This window comes from Rousettus aegyptiacus, unplaced genomic scaffold, assembly GCF_014176215.1.
Source record: "Rousettus aegyptiacus isolate mRouAeg1 unplaced genomic scaffold, mRouAeg1.p scaffold_m13_p_2, whole genome shotgun sequence".
NCBI classification, from domain to species: Eukaryota; Metazoa; Chordata; class Mammalia; order Chiroptera; family Pteropodidae; genus Rousettus; species Rousettus aegyptiacus.
The window spans coordinates 75,655,182-75,671,871 of record NW_023416295.1 but is presented as its reverse complement, the minus strand read 5'-3'; the positions used below and the strand labels follow the sequence as shown (position 1 = coordinate 75,671,871).

At 32.8% G+C, this 16,690-nt stretch overlaps 1 protein-coding gene and 1 pseudogene across 2 annotated transcripts in view; one reads left to right on the top strand and one right to left on the bottom strand.

Moving 5' to 3' along the window:
• The window catches only part of RAB3GAP1 (RAB3 GTPase activating protein catalytic subunit 1), a 76,972-nt gene that overhangs the window by 42,261 nt on the left and 18,021 nt on the right, over positions 1 to 16,690 (top strand). For both annotated transcript variants that reach the window (XM_016164025.2, XM_016164024.2), the window contains exons 11-18: positions 277 to 350; positions 2,486 to 2,578; positions 3,036 to 3,205; positions 4,998 to 5,087; positions 5,956 to 6,128; positions 7,328 to 7,382; positions 7,611 to 7,982; positions 16,033 to 16,170. In XM_016164025.2, the coding sequence (XP_016019511.2) occupies positions 277 to 350; positions 2,486 to 2,578; positions 3,036 to 3,205; positions 4,998 to 5,087; positions 5,956 to 6,128; positions 7,328 to 7,382; positions 7,611 to 7,982; positions 16,033 to 16,170 (1,165 nt within the window). The remainder of the gene's footprint in view (positions 1 to 276; positions 351 to 2,485; positions 2,579 to 3,035; positions 3,206 to 4,997; positions 5,088 to 5,955; positions 6,129 to 7,327; positions 7,383 to 7,610; positions 7,983 to 16,032; positions 16,171 to 16,690) is intronic.
• On the bottom strand, positions 15,324 to 15,442 carry LOC118614379 (annotated as a pseudogene).

Below are 16,690 nucleotides of genomic sequence, written 5' to 3'. Positions count from 1 at the left end.
TTAGATTATCAGTGTATATTTCCTATTTAGTCATTTTTAGACATGATACTTTGAATGTTTTGTTTTTGTTTTTCCCTTTTTGTCCAAGAATTTTGATTTCTTAATATTTTAATATATCTAAAAACTTACCCAAATGTCACTATGCATCTAAATAAATGTAAGGGAAGCAAAATGGATTGCTTGTCCTACTATATAACATTTTCATTGGACTGCATTTTCATAAAGTCTTACAGATTATCATAATTAGCATGTTATGTTTATTGTTTTGCATTTTAGTGATTTGGATCCTATTCAGGCTCCCCATTGGTCTGTTAGAGTTCGAAAAACTGATAATCCTCAGTGTTTGCTAGGTAAGATATTATTTTACTTTCCTGAAATACCACCAATTTGCCTGTTTTCCAGATCAGAAACACTGAATGCATTCTTTATACTTTATTTCATCTATCAAAAAAGTAATTTTTATTTTATTTATTTATTTATTTTAAAAATAAATTTATTTTTTATGGTAACATGGGTTAATGAAATCCAATAAGTTTCAGCTGTAGTATTTTTTAATTGTTTTACATTTGTGACCTCCTCAGTTAATACCATTAAAAAATATCTTTACTGGTAGCAGTGAATTTTTCTAGTTACTCTTGAATAGCACTAGCAGTAAAACAATTTCTCTCTTATCTTTTAGTTTTAATCATCTGCTCCTCGTAATTCTTTGATCTGAGCTTTATTTTACCTTTGATTCTTCTGTGTCATAATCTGCATCTTCCATTCTCATTATTGGTGCCCCTTTTGCTTTTTGCTATCCCTTTGGGCCTGTGGTATGTGATGGGAAGAACACTGATTTTTATAATCTATTAGAGCCCTTCTGTTGTGTTTAATTGCATATGTAAACCTATTTTCCGTTAGAGGAAAAGAGGTCTGTGTAATCTTGTACACCTCATAGGGTTATTTGAAGAGTCAAGTGAAATAACATAAACAGAAATACTTTGCAAAATTTCCGTTACTATTCAGATAATGTTATTGTATCCTGTATCTGGAATTATCTTTCACTCCTCATTATTATAAATATATCTTTTTAATGAAGTCTTCTGAACCTATCTCCTCAATGTGCCTTTCCATGTTTTTCTCTTCTATATTTGGTACACCTGAAAATATTTTCTCTATTTCTGTGTTCTTCTATGCCACCTTCATTCCATTTAACCTAATATATTACCATTCATCTGATGGAGGGAGTTACTGAATATTGATGACAGTAAGATGCATTTCTTTAAAGCATTATTTTCTTGGGCCCTATCATTCGTTATATGCTATTCATCAAATGCTGACATTGGTGGATTTGTCTTGGGGTGTTGGAAGAAAGTAGAGTTCTGATATCAAGAATTTTAGAGTTACACCTGTTTCAAATCCTAGATCCACTAGTTTGAGCAAGTTGTTTAATTTCTTCAAGTCTCAATAAAATAGAGACAGTAATAGTATATACTTCATGGGATTATTGAGAGGATCAAATAAGATTGAATGTGTGTGTATATGTGTATCACATTTCACACATTTCCTATCTTATAGTAAATGTTCAAAATATATTTTCTCTTGTTTAAATTTACTAAATTGTTTTCTAGTTCCTTATTATTCCTTATCCACAGACATCTGTGATAATTGCAAAAGACTTGGAATTAAAAGTATACTCGTTATTGTTCCATGATCATACCCATTCTCTTTGACTTTATATGTTTATATGACTACATTAAAGGATTATATAGTCATACATAATAAACTATAGTCATATAGTTTATATGACTAGATTTTGAGGATTTCCCGATTTTTCTGAAGAAGTCCAGAAAGTGTTCTAGGTTTTTTTAGAATTAGTGAATTCTGAAACTTAGATGCACTCAGTATATTGTACTGTCTAATAATTTTGGACTGATTGTTTTTGTTAAGCTTTAATTTCTTTGTGTAAACATCTCATTGCAGCTCTTTCGAAGATATGAAAACTTTCTCCTCTCTTTTGACACAAAACATACCATTAAAATGCAGCTAAAGCTGACATAGTTTCATCCTGTGTGATTCCTTAATCCTCTAGAAACATATCTTTAGGATTTCTTTTTAATTTTTATTTTTCTAATGGACTCAGAATTCTAGCAGGGTGGCAGGGAAGAAAGAGTAATATTCTTGTTACTTACACAACTTAATTAGAATAGATACTGTTTGTTGTATTTAGGCACTTAGTAAGTGCTTAATTGTATTTGGTACAATTATTTTTCCTTTAATTCTAGAAGGAATTCTAAGAAAAAAATAATAATATCCCTGGACTTGGAGAGAAATGAAGAGCAAGGCTGCTTTTGAAATAGGAATAATTTTTGTCTTGGAGAGAAAAACCAAATTGTTTTTTCCCTACCATATCTTAGTTAATAGCTTTTGTAAGAAGACACATACTTTAATTTAAAGAATAGATTTGTGTCAGTGAGGTGTCAAAAGTAACATTTTTTCTCTGTAGGTGATTTTGTTACTGAATTTTTTAAAATCTGCCGTCGAAAGGAGTCAACTGATGAGATTCTTGGACGATCCACATTTGAGGAAGAAGGAAGAGGTGACCTACTTTTTTATTTTTAAAGTTACTTTCAGATGTCTAACTGTTTTTCTTTGGTACATTTTCCAGCAACTATTCATCTGTTTTCTTATTTGACTCCAGTTGGAGAAGCAAGTGTTAATGGACTAGATAGCTACCATTTCTTTCCAGGTTATACCCTGACTTATCACATTAAGTGCATTTAGTAAGCTTTTTCTACCAAAAATGTAAGATACTTGAAAAGCAGGGTTTTAGAAGTTTATTTTTGAAGCCCCCTGAGGAGAAATAATTTGTGTTACACCTTTGTCAATCATGCATGCATATAAAGCTGAACATGCGTATTAAAATTTTGTAATTCTGAAAACATATACTAGTGAAAGGAGTGACTAAAATATTCCATGCAGTTACCAATTTACTTGTCACTTTAACTAGTGAAGGTTGGTGATATAATTTGTATTAATTTCTGTTCTTTTTATAGAAATTGCTGATATAACTCATGCTTTGTCAAAGTTGACAGAACCAGCACCGGTTCCAATTCATAAATTATCAGTTTCAAATATGGTACATACTGCAAAGAAGAAAATACGAAAACACAGAGGTGTGGAAGAGTCACCGCTGAATAATGAAGTCCTCAATACTATACTCTTGGTAACCAAGTGTAATGGCTTTATATGTCTCTTTGCATACTCATTTATTCATTATATATTCAGTCCCTGCTATGTATGGGAAGAAGGAAAGTAAACAGTTACAGTACCGTGTTGCGTGTAAGAAATCTGGCAAAGGGGCTGTGAGAACACAGCAGAGGGTGCATCTGTTTCTGTATGGGTGGAGGAAATCAGGGGAGGCTTCATAAAGAGAGACACCTGTGCCACATCTTGAAGAGACGAAGGCTTTAGAAGTATAGGAATAGTAGAGGCCTGAGAGAGCATGTTGAATAGCTTGGTAGATTGTATGGTGGTTCCCAGGGAGTGGCCAGGGAAGAGGCTGTAGAGGTAGGTAATCTCCCATGCTGAAACACTGGACTTGGTCATGCAATTTAATACCATTTTATGCAGAAGGTCAACATGATCAGTATTGTAGTTTTAAAAACTTTCACAACAGTCCAGAGAAAGCGTTATGTATTTTAATGAATACTAGAAGGGGCCAGAGTATCTCCTAGGTGTAGTGTGGTGGGACAGACCCAGGCTGGGAACTATATACACCAGGGTTTAATCCTGACTTACTGTGTAACTTCGAACAAGCCAGTTTCCTCATCTATAAATGAGGCTGACAAAACCTTGTGAGATTTTTATGAGAATTAAAAGACCTGTTACACTGACATATATAGGCCTTTGATAAGTGACAGTTAGCTATTCTTATTGTAATTATTGTTTTAATCATACTTTTGGCAATTTGTGCATTAAGGCAGTCTTGGGGAAAAACCTTCAAGAGTAATGCAGTGAAAAGATTACCAAACTTGGAAACTTGATGTTAATCTTATTCCTGCCATTAATCATAACTCTGATTAATTTTCAGCTTGTATATCTGAGAAATGGGCAGTGATACTTAGCTCACACAGTGATTTGAGAATATGATATTGTTTGTAAATGTGTCTCATAGTGGGAGCTGGCACGTAGTAATTCCTCTATTTCTAAAAATCTGTTGAGCATGGTCTGTAATATGTGGCATAGTATGTACAACAAAAGAAATCACAAGTCAGCAGTACCACAGAGCACTTGGAAAAAACAGTGATAAAAGGACTGAAAATAAATTTCTTTGGAGGAGAGCCCTTCTTAAGAATGTATCCTTAGAGCTTTTATTCCAGTTATATAGCTCGGTTGTCATATACACGGATTTTTTTTTTTTTTTTTTTTTTTTTTACCACTTAACACACAGACACCCACACAGGGACCATGTGGAAAAGAAACATTGGTCATTACAGGTTTAGACGTCTTCTCACTTTCTAGTGGTGTCTTAAATACACATCTTAATTACACATCTTAAATATCATACTTTTAGTTTTTCATATGTGAAAACATGTGGCTACTATAACTCTACTTAACCTCATGTGAATATGTGGGTATTTAAAAAAATCTTGTAGCTTTGTCTCTTTAATAATATTAAGTCTTTTTAATAATGTTAAGACTTTAAGATCTTGGATGAGTCTGAAATCATAGTGAAGAAATTTTGGTTTGTTTTGTATTGTTTAGTTCACAGAACCAGGTGGTTACAATTAAGAAAAGCCTCTGATTTCTAAAATTGGCTAGTCACTAAAACTATTTTCAAAGAAAAATATTAAAATGTTTGAGATACTGTAGAACCAACTGGCCAGTACAATAACATTTCTGTTGTTTTCACAGAAAACCATTAAAAAGTCAAATAATGCCTATGTGAGTTTAAAAAAATCAACAAAATAGGAAATTTGATCAAAATTGTGGTTATTTTCTTTCTTATCCATAAGTTCTTATTCCCTGATGCTGCTTCTGAAAAACCATTAGATGGAACTTCTTTGACAGACAACAATAATCCTCCATCAGAGAGTGAAGAATATGTAAGTCCACTTAGTTGATTTAGAGTTCAGTACTTAAAATGCATTCACTTCCTAGAGATTTGCTGTATTTCTAGTTTAGTAACATAAGAATCTTTTTATTTTAAAATCATCTTAGGAAAACTTGAGTGGAGATCATGGCCTCCACTCAGATAATAACCTGCATAGAACATTGGCATAGAAACGTATTTTGGGTAGCAAGAAGTTTTCTGATAACAATGAAAAAAATAACACATATACTGTGCATGGTTGTAGGATTTCTTTCACTTTAGTCTTTTCGTGAAAACATAAAATTTATATTTTGCAAAAGATTCTTCTCTGTATTTCAAACTATAGGGAGTGAGTTAAAATGAAGTAAAATTTTTATATTTTCTAATCCAGATCTTTGATAAATTGAGAAATGAGAGTTTAAATGACAGGTGTAGGGCTATATCAAATTGTTATAGTAGTTATTGTTAGGAGGTAGATTTTATGAAGTGAGGAGGAAAAGCAAAGGCTTTACATTTTCAGTTTGTATAATTCTGAGTTTGTTTTTGGTTTCGACAACAAGTGTATAATATTTGTAATTAAAAGATTTTTAAAAACAGCACATGAAATTTGGAATACATCTTGATGATTCCATAGAAGACATTCAAAGCGGTAACTTTAGCCTCACCAGAGTATAGCCTCACTTTTTGACCCTTGTAGAACTCTCGAAGACATGGAACTGCCTAAGAACAATTAAGGCATAATGTATTAGACATCTGATGAAAGCTAGTTTTGGTAGGATAGATTAATTTTAGTTTTAAAATCTCCACCCATACAGTTCTTGATTATTCATGTAAATATGCTATTAATAAGTTTTGCATCGTTTCTGTTTTGTTAAATTTAGAATCTCTACAATCAGTTCAAATCTGCACCATCTGACAGTTTAACATACAAATTGGCTTTGTGTCTTTGTATGATCAATTTCTACCATGGAGGATTGAAGGGAGTGGCACACCTCTGGCAGGAATTTGTTCTTGAAATGCGTTTCAGATGGGAAAACAACTTTCTGATTCCAGGGTAATAATTTCAATTTCCAGATGTACAGATGGGATTATTGTTTGTTGGCAGAATTTGTCTTTTGACTCATTTATTCTTCTTTTCTTCCTAAGAAAATTGTAAGAAACTTTGGGCATGATTTATGTTCAGAGATGTTTATTGCAGCAAATTTTTAATAGGGGAAAAAAGGTGACATAACCCAAGTATCAAATATAAAAGAATGGTTAGATAAATCATGACATATCTCTGCAAGGGAAAATTGTGGATTCATTACAAGTTTTCTTTCCCAAGAATCTCTTATAACATTGAAAATGATATATTTGTAGAGTATAGTATCGCATATACTGAATGTTTTAAATTATGCTGATATATATGTATAGAAAAATAATCAGAAAGAAATAGAGCCAAATGTTAACAGTAGTTTTTCCAGGTGTGCAGTTACATTTTTATTTTGTTCTTTATATGTTTGAATTTCCTAAATCTTCTGTAGTGAATATATATTTTTATAGTTGAAGGGAAAACATCTTCAGCGTTCATAATTTCAGGTAATAAATAATACTTTACCTATAATTTTTTGGTATAGTTTATATTGACATTTCACTTAATGAAATTGGAGAGTTTTAGTTAGCATAAATGTCGATAATGCATAGGTTACTGTCATTTACTCTTGCTAAGGGAGGAGAATAATGAATAATATAAAATTGTGACCAATCCAGAAGTGTGTACTCTTATGTCATTTGCCAGTCTCTACATAGCTTGATCCTCTCTTTGGTGATTCCGAGGAACTTAATGGTTTAGAATTAATGGCAGTCTGAGCTCCCCTTGGCAAAAGAGAGGTGGAGAGTGATGGTTTTTATATTAAGAATCCACTATAATAATTGAGAACTGGATGCATAGTCTAATCTATTTAGTATATGGTGTGAAGTACTGTATGCTAGTTACTTCCTGGGTAGATTTAAAGACTTTTTTTCACTTTAAGTTTCTGTTAGTTTGGGAGTTATCACTAGTTTACTAAAATATTTTGAAATACTATTATATTTGCTATTGGTGATTTGTGAATTAGGAGGATAAAATAAATTTTGGTCTTTTATTTGCTACATCTAATTACCTATATAAATCTAGTTTTGATATGGCAAAAATTTATGGTAATATAAAAATATGCGTACCCGAAGCAGCTTTACTAAAACTTATCTTTCTTTTCTTACTACTTCATTGGCTAGATTAACAAGTGGACCCCCAGACCTAAGATGCTGTTTACTACATCAGAAACTACAGGTAAAGATTTTCCAATGAGAGTATATAAATATGGTCTTCATTCCTTTGGAGCTTATTCTGATACTAAATTTAAGTATGGATTATAGGCTATTCTTGTGCCGCTGTAGTCATCACTGTCATTCACAACAAGGTCTAGGAAAGAGGAGAGAGAATGAAAAATATGCAGACAGTGGATAGATTTTTATTTTACTGTAATTCAAATATAAATGTTATTTCTGTTTTCTTGAGATGTTAAATTGTTGTATCGAAAGAAAGAAGGCACGTGATGAGGGGAGAAAGACAAGTTCTTCAGATAACGTGACTAATACATATTCATGGGATGCTGGAAAAGCCGGAGACCAACTGGGGCCAGATAAATTAAAAGATACGGATAAGGAAAAGGGAGAAGTAGGAAAATCTTGGGATTCTTGGAGTGATAGTGAAGAAGAATTTTTTGAATGTCTGAGTGATACTGAAGAACTTAAAGCAAATGGACAAGAGAGTGGCAAGAAAGGAGGACTTAAGGAAATGGCAAATTTAAAGCCAGAAGGACGACTTCGTCAGCATGGAAAACTTACACTGCTGCATAATGGAGAACCTCTCTACATTCCAGTAACCCAGGTAGGACATGGACTGGCACTTTTAAGTTTTAATTTAAAAAGTTTATTATTTATATAACTATTCTAATAGATGATTGCTTTGGGATGATTGTTAGATAAATGATAAGCTATGAAATTCATCTTCGAAAAGGCTTCATCTATTTTATACTCTTGTTGATGGTGAATAAAGAGTAAGGGAATACTATTTCCTCCCCAGCGTTTCTTTCTCACTCCCTTCCTTTCATGAAATTACATTGAAAGCCTAATGTATGCCAACCACTGTTCTAGGCCTTGGCAATTTAGTAGCAAACTAGATGGTAAGGTTCTTGTACTTACGGTACTTAATATTAATATTTAATTTAATTTTTATAAATGACATTTCCAGTCACATAAATTTTTGCCAGTACGATGGGCAAAAGAAGTATCTCACCATTTTAGGTTGTATTTTCCTGATTTTGTAATAAACCTAACCATCTTTGAATATATTTATTGGCCATCCTTTCCTATGAATTGCCTGCCATTTTTCTTTTAGGTTGCTGTCCTTTTCTTATTTATGAGTTACATGTAAATCCTCTGTTACATATATTGTATGTTTTCTCCTAGCCATTTAACAGATATGTACTTATTAACTTACTGAGTTATAAATCAATATACAAAGTGTATAACTCTTAAGGGTACAGCTTGGTGAACTTTTTTAAATTTAACCCTTGTAACTATCACCCAGATCAAGATATAGAAAATTCCCATCATTCTAGAACTGTCCTACCGATCAGTAGAATTTTCTGTGAAGATGAAAGCACACATTTTCTCTTTGCTGTTCAGTACTATAGCCATTATCCATATGTGGCTACTGATTGCTTGAAATGTGGCCAATGCACCTATGGAACTGAATTATTTTTTAATTTTATTTGAGTTTTAATAGATGTATTAGGAAGCATAGCCTAGTATCCCCCTCTAGAAAGTTCTTTTTCTAACTTTTATCACTATAGGTTAATTTCGTTAGTTTTTGAACCTCATAAATATACTTTGCATATCACTCTTTTGCATATAAATGGAATTATCAATTGTATACTCCTGTGTTGAGCTCTTTAAAATTTAACTACCATCTGTGAGATTCATCCATGTTGTCACATGTATTAGTTTATATGCATGTTTTATTACTTTGTAGTATTGTATTATATAAATACATTACAATTTGCTTATATAGTCACATGTTGGTGGAATTTGAGTTGTGTATAGTTTGAGCTATTATTAAAAGTGAACATTTAGAGGCACCTAAAAATGGTGTAGATTATTGAGCCTTTGTTCATTTGTTCATCTCCTCTTGTGACTACATCAAAGTTGTGACAAAAACACAGAGCAAACAACAAGCAGAATTGCCTGAGATCTAGATGAACAGAAGTCCTACAACTAGGGAGAGAAATAAGAAATCATCCTGTAACGGTAGAAGGTAGGAGGGGTCGAGGATGTGAGGCTTCCTGGTCCCGAGCTGAGTGGGTACTAGGTTTAGTGGGGTGATTACCTTGTGAATTATATAGATCTCTAATCACTATGCTGTACAACTGAAACTTAATATGTTACTGTATGCCAACTATAATTGAAAAAAGCTCATTGAATTATTTTTTAAAAAGCCTAGTTTTACTTAATTCTAACCCATAATAAAAACAAACTAGTCAATAATAAAAACACAGTATTAAAAAAAAAAAAACCCACAAACATTTTAAAAGTGTTTTTAGGTGAATGTAAGCACTTATTTTCTTTTGGATATATTTGTAAGAGTGGAATTATTGGATTACATGGTAGAAATATGTTTTACCTTTAGTAGATATTGCTAAACAGTCTCCCCGAGTATTTGAGCTAATTTACATTCCTTTCAACAATGTATAATCGTTTTAGTTTATTCAACATAATCTCTGACATTTGGTGTGTAAGGGAACCCCAACACCACTCTTAGGTTTGATTTGCTAGGAGGACTCACAAGACTTGGCCCATGGCTATAATTTATTACAACAAAAGGATACAAAGCAAAATCAGCAAAAGGAAATGGCACATGGGACAGAGTTCAAAGGATGTTAAAGCACAAGCTTCCAAGAGTCTCCTCCCAGTGTAGATCAGTCACACAGGATGTATTTAATTCCTTCAACAACTAATTGTGACAACTCGTAAAATGTCTACCTAGTGCTCAGGGTTTTAGGGGGGGGGGGGCAGTCACATCGACGTCTTCTGTCTAGCACGTACCAAAATTCCAGACTCCCAAAAGGAGAGCAGGTCTTCAGTATAAACTATATCATTTGCACAAATAGTTTAGGTACAGTGAGCCATTTTAATCAGTTCTGAGTAGGTTGGGGACCCTGCCAAAATTCAGGTTCCCAGATGCGGGCCAAGGGCCAGCTTTGCAAACAGGTCTTCTGAAGGTAGTCTGAGGTTGGCTCTGTTAACTCTTCTCTGCACATGTGATTATTTCATTCATTAAAATTTTTGTTTTTCTTTTGGGTATATAGTAGTAATTCATGTCCTTACATTTCTCTGATGAATAATGATACCAAACAGATTTTCATGTATTTATTGCCCATGTAGATATCTTCTTGGTGAAGTGCCTGTTCAAGATCTTTGCCTATTTTAAAAAAGTTAGTTGTCTTTTTTTCTTATTGCTTGATAGGAATTCTTCTGGATTCTGGATATGAGTCCTTAGTCATATATGTATTACAGAATAATTTCTCCTATTCTCTGCTTGCTTATTCACTTTCCTAATAATGTCTTTGGTCAAACAGATATGCTTAATTTTAATAAAGTCCTATCTAATGATGTTTTTCTTCTGTGGTTAGTACTTTTGTCTCCCATTTAATAAAATTTTAACTACCCTGATGTCCTAGAGATAATCTCTTAAATTTTTTTATGGAAGCTTTATTGTTTTAACCATCTTATTTATATTTATAATCCACCTCACATTGGATGTGTTTTGTACAAGGAAGAGGTTAAGATTCTCATTTTTCTGTAAGGATACGCAATTGCCATTCAGCACCATTATTCAAAAGGCCTGCCTTTTTTCACAGAGTGGCAGTGATGTCTTTGTTATGAATCATATGACGTGTGTTTTGGTCTGTTTCTGGACTGTTTATTCTGTCAGTCGCTTTGTCTAGCCTTGTGCCAATAATGCACTATACTTAATTACTATAGCTTTAACATAAGTCTTTATCTGTTAATAAGTGTAAATCTTATATTCTTCTTTAAGATTATCTTGGCTATCCTTTGCATTTTTATGTAAATTTGAAAATCATCTTGTCTGTTTCCACATAGAGAATAATCTTGGGATTTTAATTCATATTGCATTGAATTTATAAATCAATTTAGACAGAATTGAAATCTTAACAATATTGAGTCCCATGACCATGAAGTACCTTTCATTTTATTTAAGGTTTCTTTTACTTTCCCTCATCTTTGTTTTATACTTTTTAATGTAGAGGTTTTGTATATTTTTCATTAGATTTTTAAAAGTCTTTGTAATTTTGTAAATATTATGATATTTTTAAATTTAAAAAGTTTTTCTCTGCTATGTAGACACAGTCACTTTTTATATATTGACCTTGGATCAAGCAATCTTACTACATTCACTTATTCTAGTAGTTTGAGATTATTTGGGTTTTTCTGTGTACATATCGTGTTAATCTGTTAGTGTAGACAATTTGAATTTTGATTTTCAAACATTTTTACTTTTTAATTCTTTTTCATGCTTTATTGCACTGGCTGAGATTGCCAATACAGTGTTGATTAGTGGACATCCTTCTCATGTTCCGAATCTCAGAAGGTGTCTGGCATAGACATCATTTATCATATTAAAGAAATTCTATTTCTAGTCTGAGAGTTTATATTATGAACAGGTATTTTATCAAATGCTTTTCTTGCATATTGATGTACTCATAAAATAATTATGAGTTTTAAATGAAATCGGACGTTATAAGTAACACAGTGTCTAGTGCAAAATAAGCACTCAGTTTTTTAGCTATTATTTCTCTGAGGACTTTATCTTATATAAGACATAAGTGACTAGTATTGCTTCTCAAGATGCAAGGATTTACTTAAATGTTTCTTTAATGGTTTTCTATGTTCTGAAATGGGTTGAGGAATTGTAATGATTATACAGTGGGGTGTTGAGATGTTTGCTTGGTAATTTTAAACCTGAATTCTGTTAATTTTATTATCCATGCTTATATTCTTTCTTTGCCAGCTGGCTATCATTTATGACATTAGGTTTTTTTTTGTTTTGTTTTGTTTTGTTTTTTTATTTGACAGGCTTTATGCTTTTTGCTTCATTATATTCTTTAAAAAGCAAATTATAGTTTAGGTATTTCATCACTAAATTTTAGTATTAGGACAGAATATTGCAATACTAAAAACCAAGTGTATGTTTTTTTGTTTGTTTTTTTGGTTTTTTATTGTGAAGCATGCAGTTGGTGTTGAGGTCTCGTGGTATACACCTGGGTTTTGGGATCTGGTAGAACTAGATTTATATCCTAGCACCACCGCTTATTAACAGTATTGCCAATAAAAGCTATGTTTCTTGAGCCTTCTTTTTTTCTTTCTCTCTAAAAAAAGGTTAGTTTGCATTTTCTAGAATTCATGTAAATTTTATATAACTACAGTATGTTTTTTTTGGTGTGGTAATTTTTTCAGCATAATTATTTTGAGATTCATGCATTGTTGTATGTTACAATAATAGTTCATTCAGTTTTACTGCTTAATAATGTTCTGTTGCCTGGATATATCACAGATCATTTTTCAATTCACTTTTTGATGAATGTTCCAAAAATGGGCATAAGGAAACTGTTGGGGCGATGGATATATTCAGCACCCTGATTGTGGTGATTGTTCCATGGGTGCGTACTTAGCACATGTACTCTTTAAATTTTTGTGTGTTGATTATAGTTCAAAAAAGCTGTTAAAAAAAAGTTAAATTGTCATGAATGATTGACATGAAGAATAAAATGAAAGTATTTCTATCTTGTTATATCTCTAGTTTTAAAACCTTACCTATTTGTTTAGTAAACCAGTATTTGTTTAGTAAAGCCAGTAATGGTTCGTAGTACTCTTAGTTGTTTAGGATTGAATCACATCATATTACTAACTACTCCCTAATTTTTAAGGATTTAGTTGCAGATTGTCTTGATTTGATTGGATTAATGAAGAGTTCAAGAAAGTTATTCCGGAAGCTCAAACTTTATTTTTCTTCAAAGGGCTATGCCCTCCTCATTTATTTCAGATGCTTCAGTTTCCACATTTGAATTTATAATGTAAATCTAAAATAATTTAAAGTTGTTTTTCTCTCAACATGCATCCTATATTATGAAATTTTTGTATCTTACCTTTAGGTAAATCAGGGAAAATTTTACTTTCTTTAAAGTTAATCTTATTTGAATTATAAGTATATATGTGCTTATAAAATGGTATTCAGAATTATCCCAGTTAAGACCAATGTAATTTCAAGCTTAAAGATTTTACCTAATAGTTTAGTTCCAGGGCGAGGAGAGATACCTGTGAAGAATTTGTTAGAAGTCCTTAGCTAGTGGATTAGAACAAAACTAGTAATTTTCAAAGTCAGCTTCAGACTGGTGTCCTGATTTCTCTCTTAAGTGTGCCACTGGTAATTTTGCCACTTCATGATCTTGGGCAAGACACTAACCACACCTCAATTTCAGCACTTGTAAAGTGCCCTGACCACCTCTCAGTGATCACATGAGGTCATGTTTATGAGAAAGATTTGGGCATATTCGGAAGTCGTATACATGAAAATGTATGGTCCTCATACTACTTGTTGCTTATATTTCTCTCGATCATGTTCTTCACACAAAGTTGTCCTGAAATTTCTAGGTGGGAGAAGTAGTCAGTATCCTTTTAACATCTTCCTTCTTTCCCATGCTGTGATTTCAGGCGTATAGGACAATGAAAACTAGTTCTTCCTGAATAGAAAGAATGAAGGCCTCTGCTCTTGAGTGTACTGCTTCATCAGAGACTCATATAATTTTTGAATTTGACTGAGGCATTTTGATATGATAGAGAAAGTAGAGTATATAGCTTATAACAACCTAAATATTTTGTCTTTTATTGATAGCATTTATTGAGCATGTGCCAGGATTTATTCTTTACAGTGAATCACAGAGTGCTTGAGTGATTGTCCAAAGTCATAGAGCTGAGATTCAGACACAGTTATGTTGATTCTAGAGCTCAGATTCTTAACCATACTGTCATATTGCCTTACCAATTATTTTTCAACCCCGAGGATCAATGCGAGACTTTAAAAATGATGCATGTTCATCATAGAGAAAAGAAAATGAAAACTCATAATTCTGTAATTAAGAGATAATCACTTAGTGCAGTTCCCTCCCATTTTTCCTGTATCAAACATTCCCCTGTTATTACATTCAAATTCTTTCCAAATTTTCACAGTTATTAAAAATGCTGCAGTAATTTTTCTAGAAGTAGACTTTTTGGGTCAGAAAGCATAATCATAAATGCGTGCCATGTATTGATTGTCAGATTGTTGTCCATGAAGGCTTATATACTATATTCTCTTCAATGTTTGAAAGTACATTAGGTTTATTCGTTTAAAAAATTAAGGTGATACAAAGAAAAAGTTTTCTTTTGCTTGTTGCTGTGTTTTGAATGCCATAGCTTTACCATGTTTCTTCTTTATTTCTTACAGTCAGTTGTGAAAATTATTTATCTTTAAGGTGGTAGTTCTCAGCTGGGGAGCGATTTTGTCCCCCAGGGCTATTTAGCAATGTCTGGAACCAGTTTTGATTGTCATGAGGTGGAGTGGTACTACTGGCATCTAGTAGGTAGAGGCCGGAGATAATGCCAAACACCCTACAATGCATAGGACAAGGCCCCATGAAAAAGAATTATCTAGTCTAAAAATGTCAGTAGTACTGAGGCTAAGAAATCCTGCTTTATAGTAAGCTCCTGAAATCAATATTTATTGACAAGATACTCTAAACACTTACTTCTTCTAGGTCTAATTCTATTATCTAGGATTAGAAAAGTTAAAGTTTCTCTGCCTTTAACCACAAAGCGGGCAAGCTTTGCTTTGTTTTGATTAGTCACTGGATTGTTAAGCTCTTCATATTTCAAATATAAAATCTAATGGAATCAGTTCTTGGAGAACTTTCTTAAATCTCTTTGAACGTTTCCAAATTTTTTTTGTCACTCTTACTGATTCTACAGTTGTATCTTCCTTTAGATTGGCCTTAGCTACTATCTATCTATCTATCTATCTATCTATCTATCTAATCTATCTAGCTATCTAGCTATCTAGCTATCTAGCTATCTAGCTATCTAGCTATCTAGCTATCTATCTAGCTATCTTTAGCGCCTACAGCACCTGATATTCCTAGGTGGTCTCCCATCCAAGTACTAACCAAGTCAGACCCTGCTTAGCTTCCAAGATCAGACGAGATTGGGCACATTCAGGGTGGCATGGCCGTAGATGCCTTAGCTACTTTTTAATTTAGGGTTACCACTGAAATGTATAATGTCTCTGATTCCCCAAAAAACCAACAACTTTTTGTAGGAATTAGTAATTAGAATGTCTTTTGAACCTAAACTGAAAGCAACTTCTCTGACATTAAACTTAGTTACTTGAGAGCATTTAGTTGGGGTTCACTTCATTTGCCTTTAATTTTATTTTAATATACATCAATTTTCTCCTATTAGTTTAAAAAAATCTAATTGCAACTAGTGGTAACATTCATAAAATATCATTAGGATTCTATTTCTGTATCATTAATAGACAGGAAAATGTTCAGTGTACCCATATTCCTGTCTTTTAGCTATCAAGCTTCATCAAGGGAAACACGATAAGCTTACTGTTCTGCGTTGGGTGCTGATAGTCATATTTATTCTTATTAACCTGTTACTTTTTAATGTAGCTTACAAAAGGCTCGTGAATTTTTCTGAATTCTTCCAAGTACATATCTTGTGACCGCTGGTGCTGAAATAATTGTCTTTATTCTATTTTTATAGTTCTGCTTTGTGTAAAAAAAGGCTGTTGATGAGCTTTGTCCTTTTGTACTTCACAGGAGCCAGCACCTATGACAGAAGATCTGCTAGAAGAGCAGTCAGAGGTTCTAGCTAAATTAGGTACATCAGCAGAAGGGGCTCACCTCAGAGCACGCATGCAGAGTGCCTGTCTACTCTCAGATATGGAGTCTTTTAAGGTGGGTCACACTATCAGAGCTCGGGATTCTATTTTGAGCTACTCTAGGATGAAGCTGTGAAAGTCACTCAATAAGGCAGTATGAAGACCTGAATGTCTTTTTTATTAGATGTTTTTATTTCATTAGTTATAGCACCCCACATCCATCCCCTAAAGGTTATAGTCAAAGTTGCTTCTTAAATTTAAAAAAAGAAAGAAAGAACAATCTTTGAACAATAGTTGAAAGTTGAGAATTGAATAGTTTTTATATATGCATTGGCTTTGGGATGTTTTCTTCCTTTGTGTATGTTTAACCAATTTAATGCAAGACTTTTAGGAAACCCTTAGGATTTAACATAGTTTCCTTCATTCAGTGATTTCCTGCTTTGTGACTTGCAGTGAGATTAGGCAAGTAAGAAATAGAATATTTATCCTCAGTTATAGTCTATTGAGGTTGTGGGAGGAGATAGGTAAATAATTATTATATGATGAGTTATCTTATGAAGGCAAGATCAAAAAAGATGACCGACTCTACTGAGTGG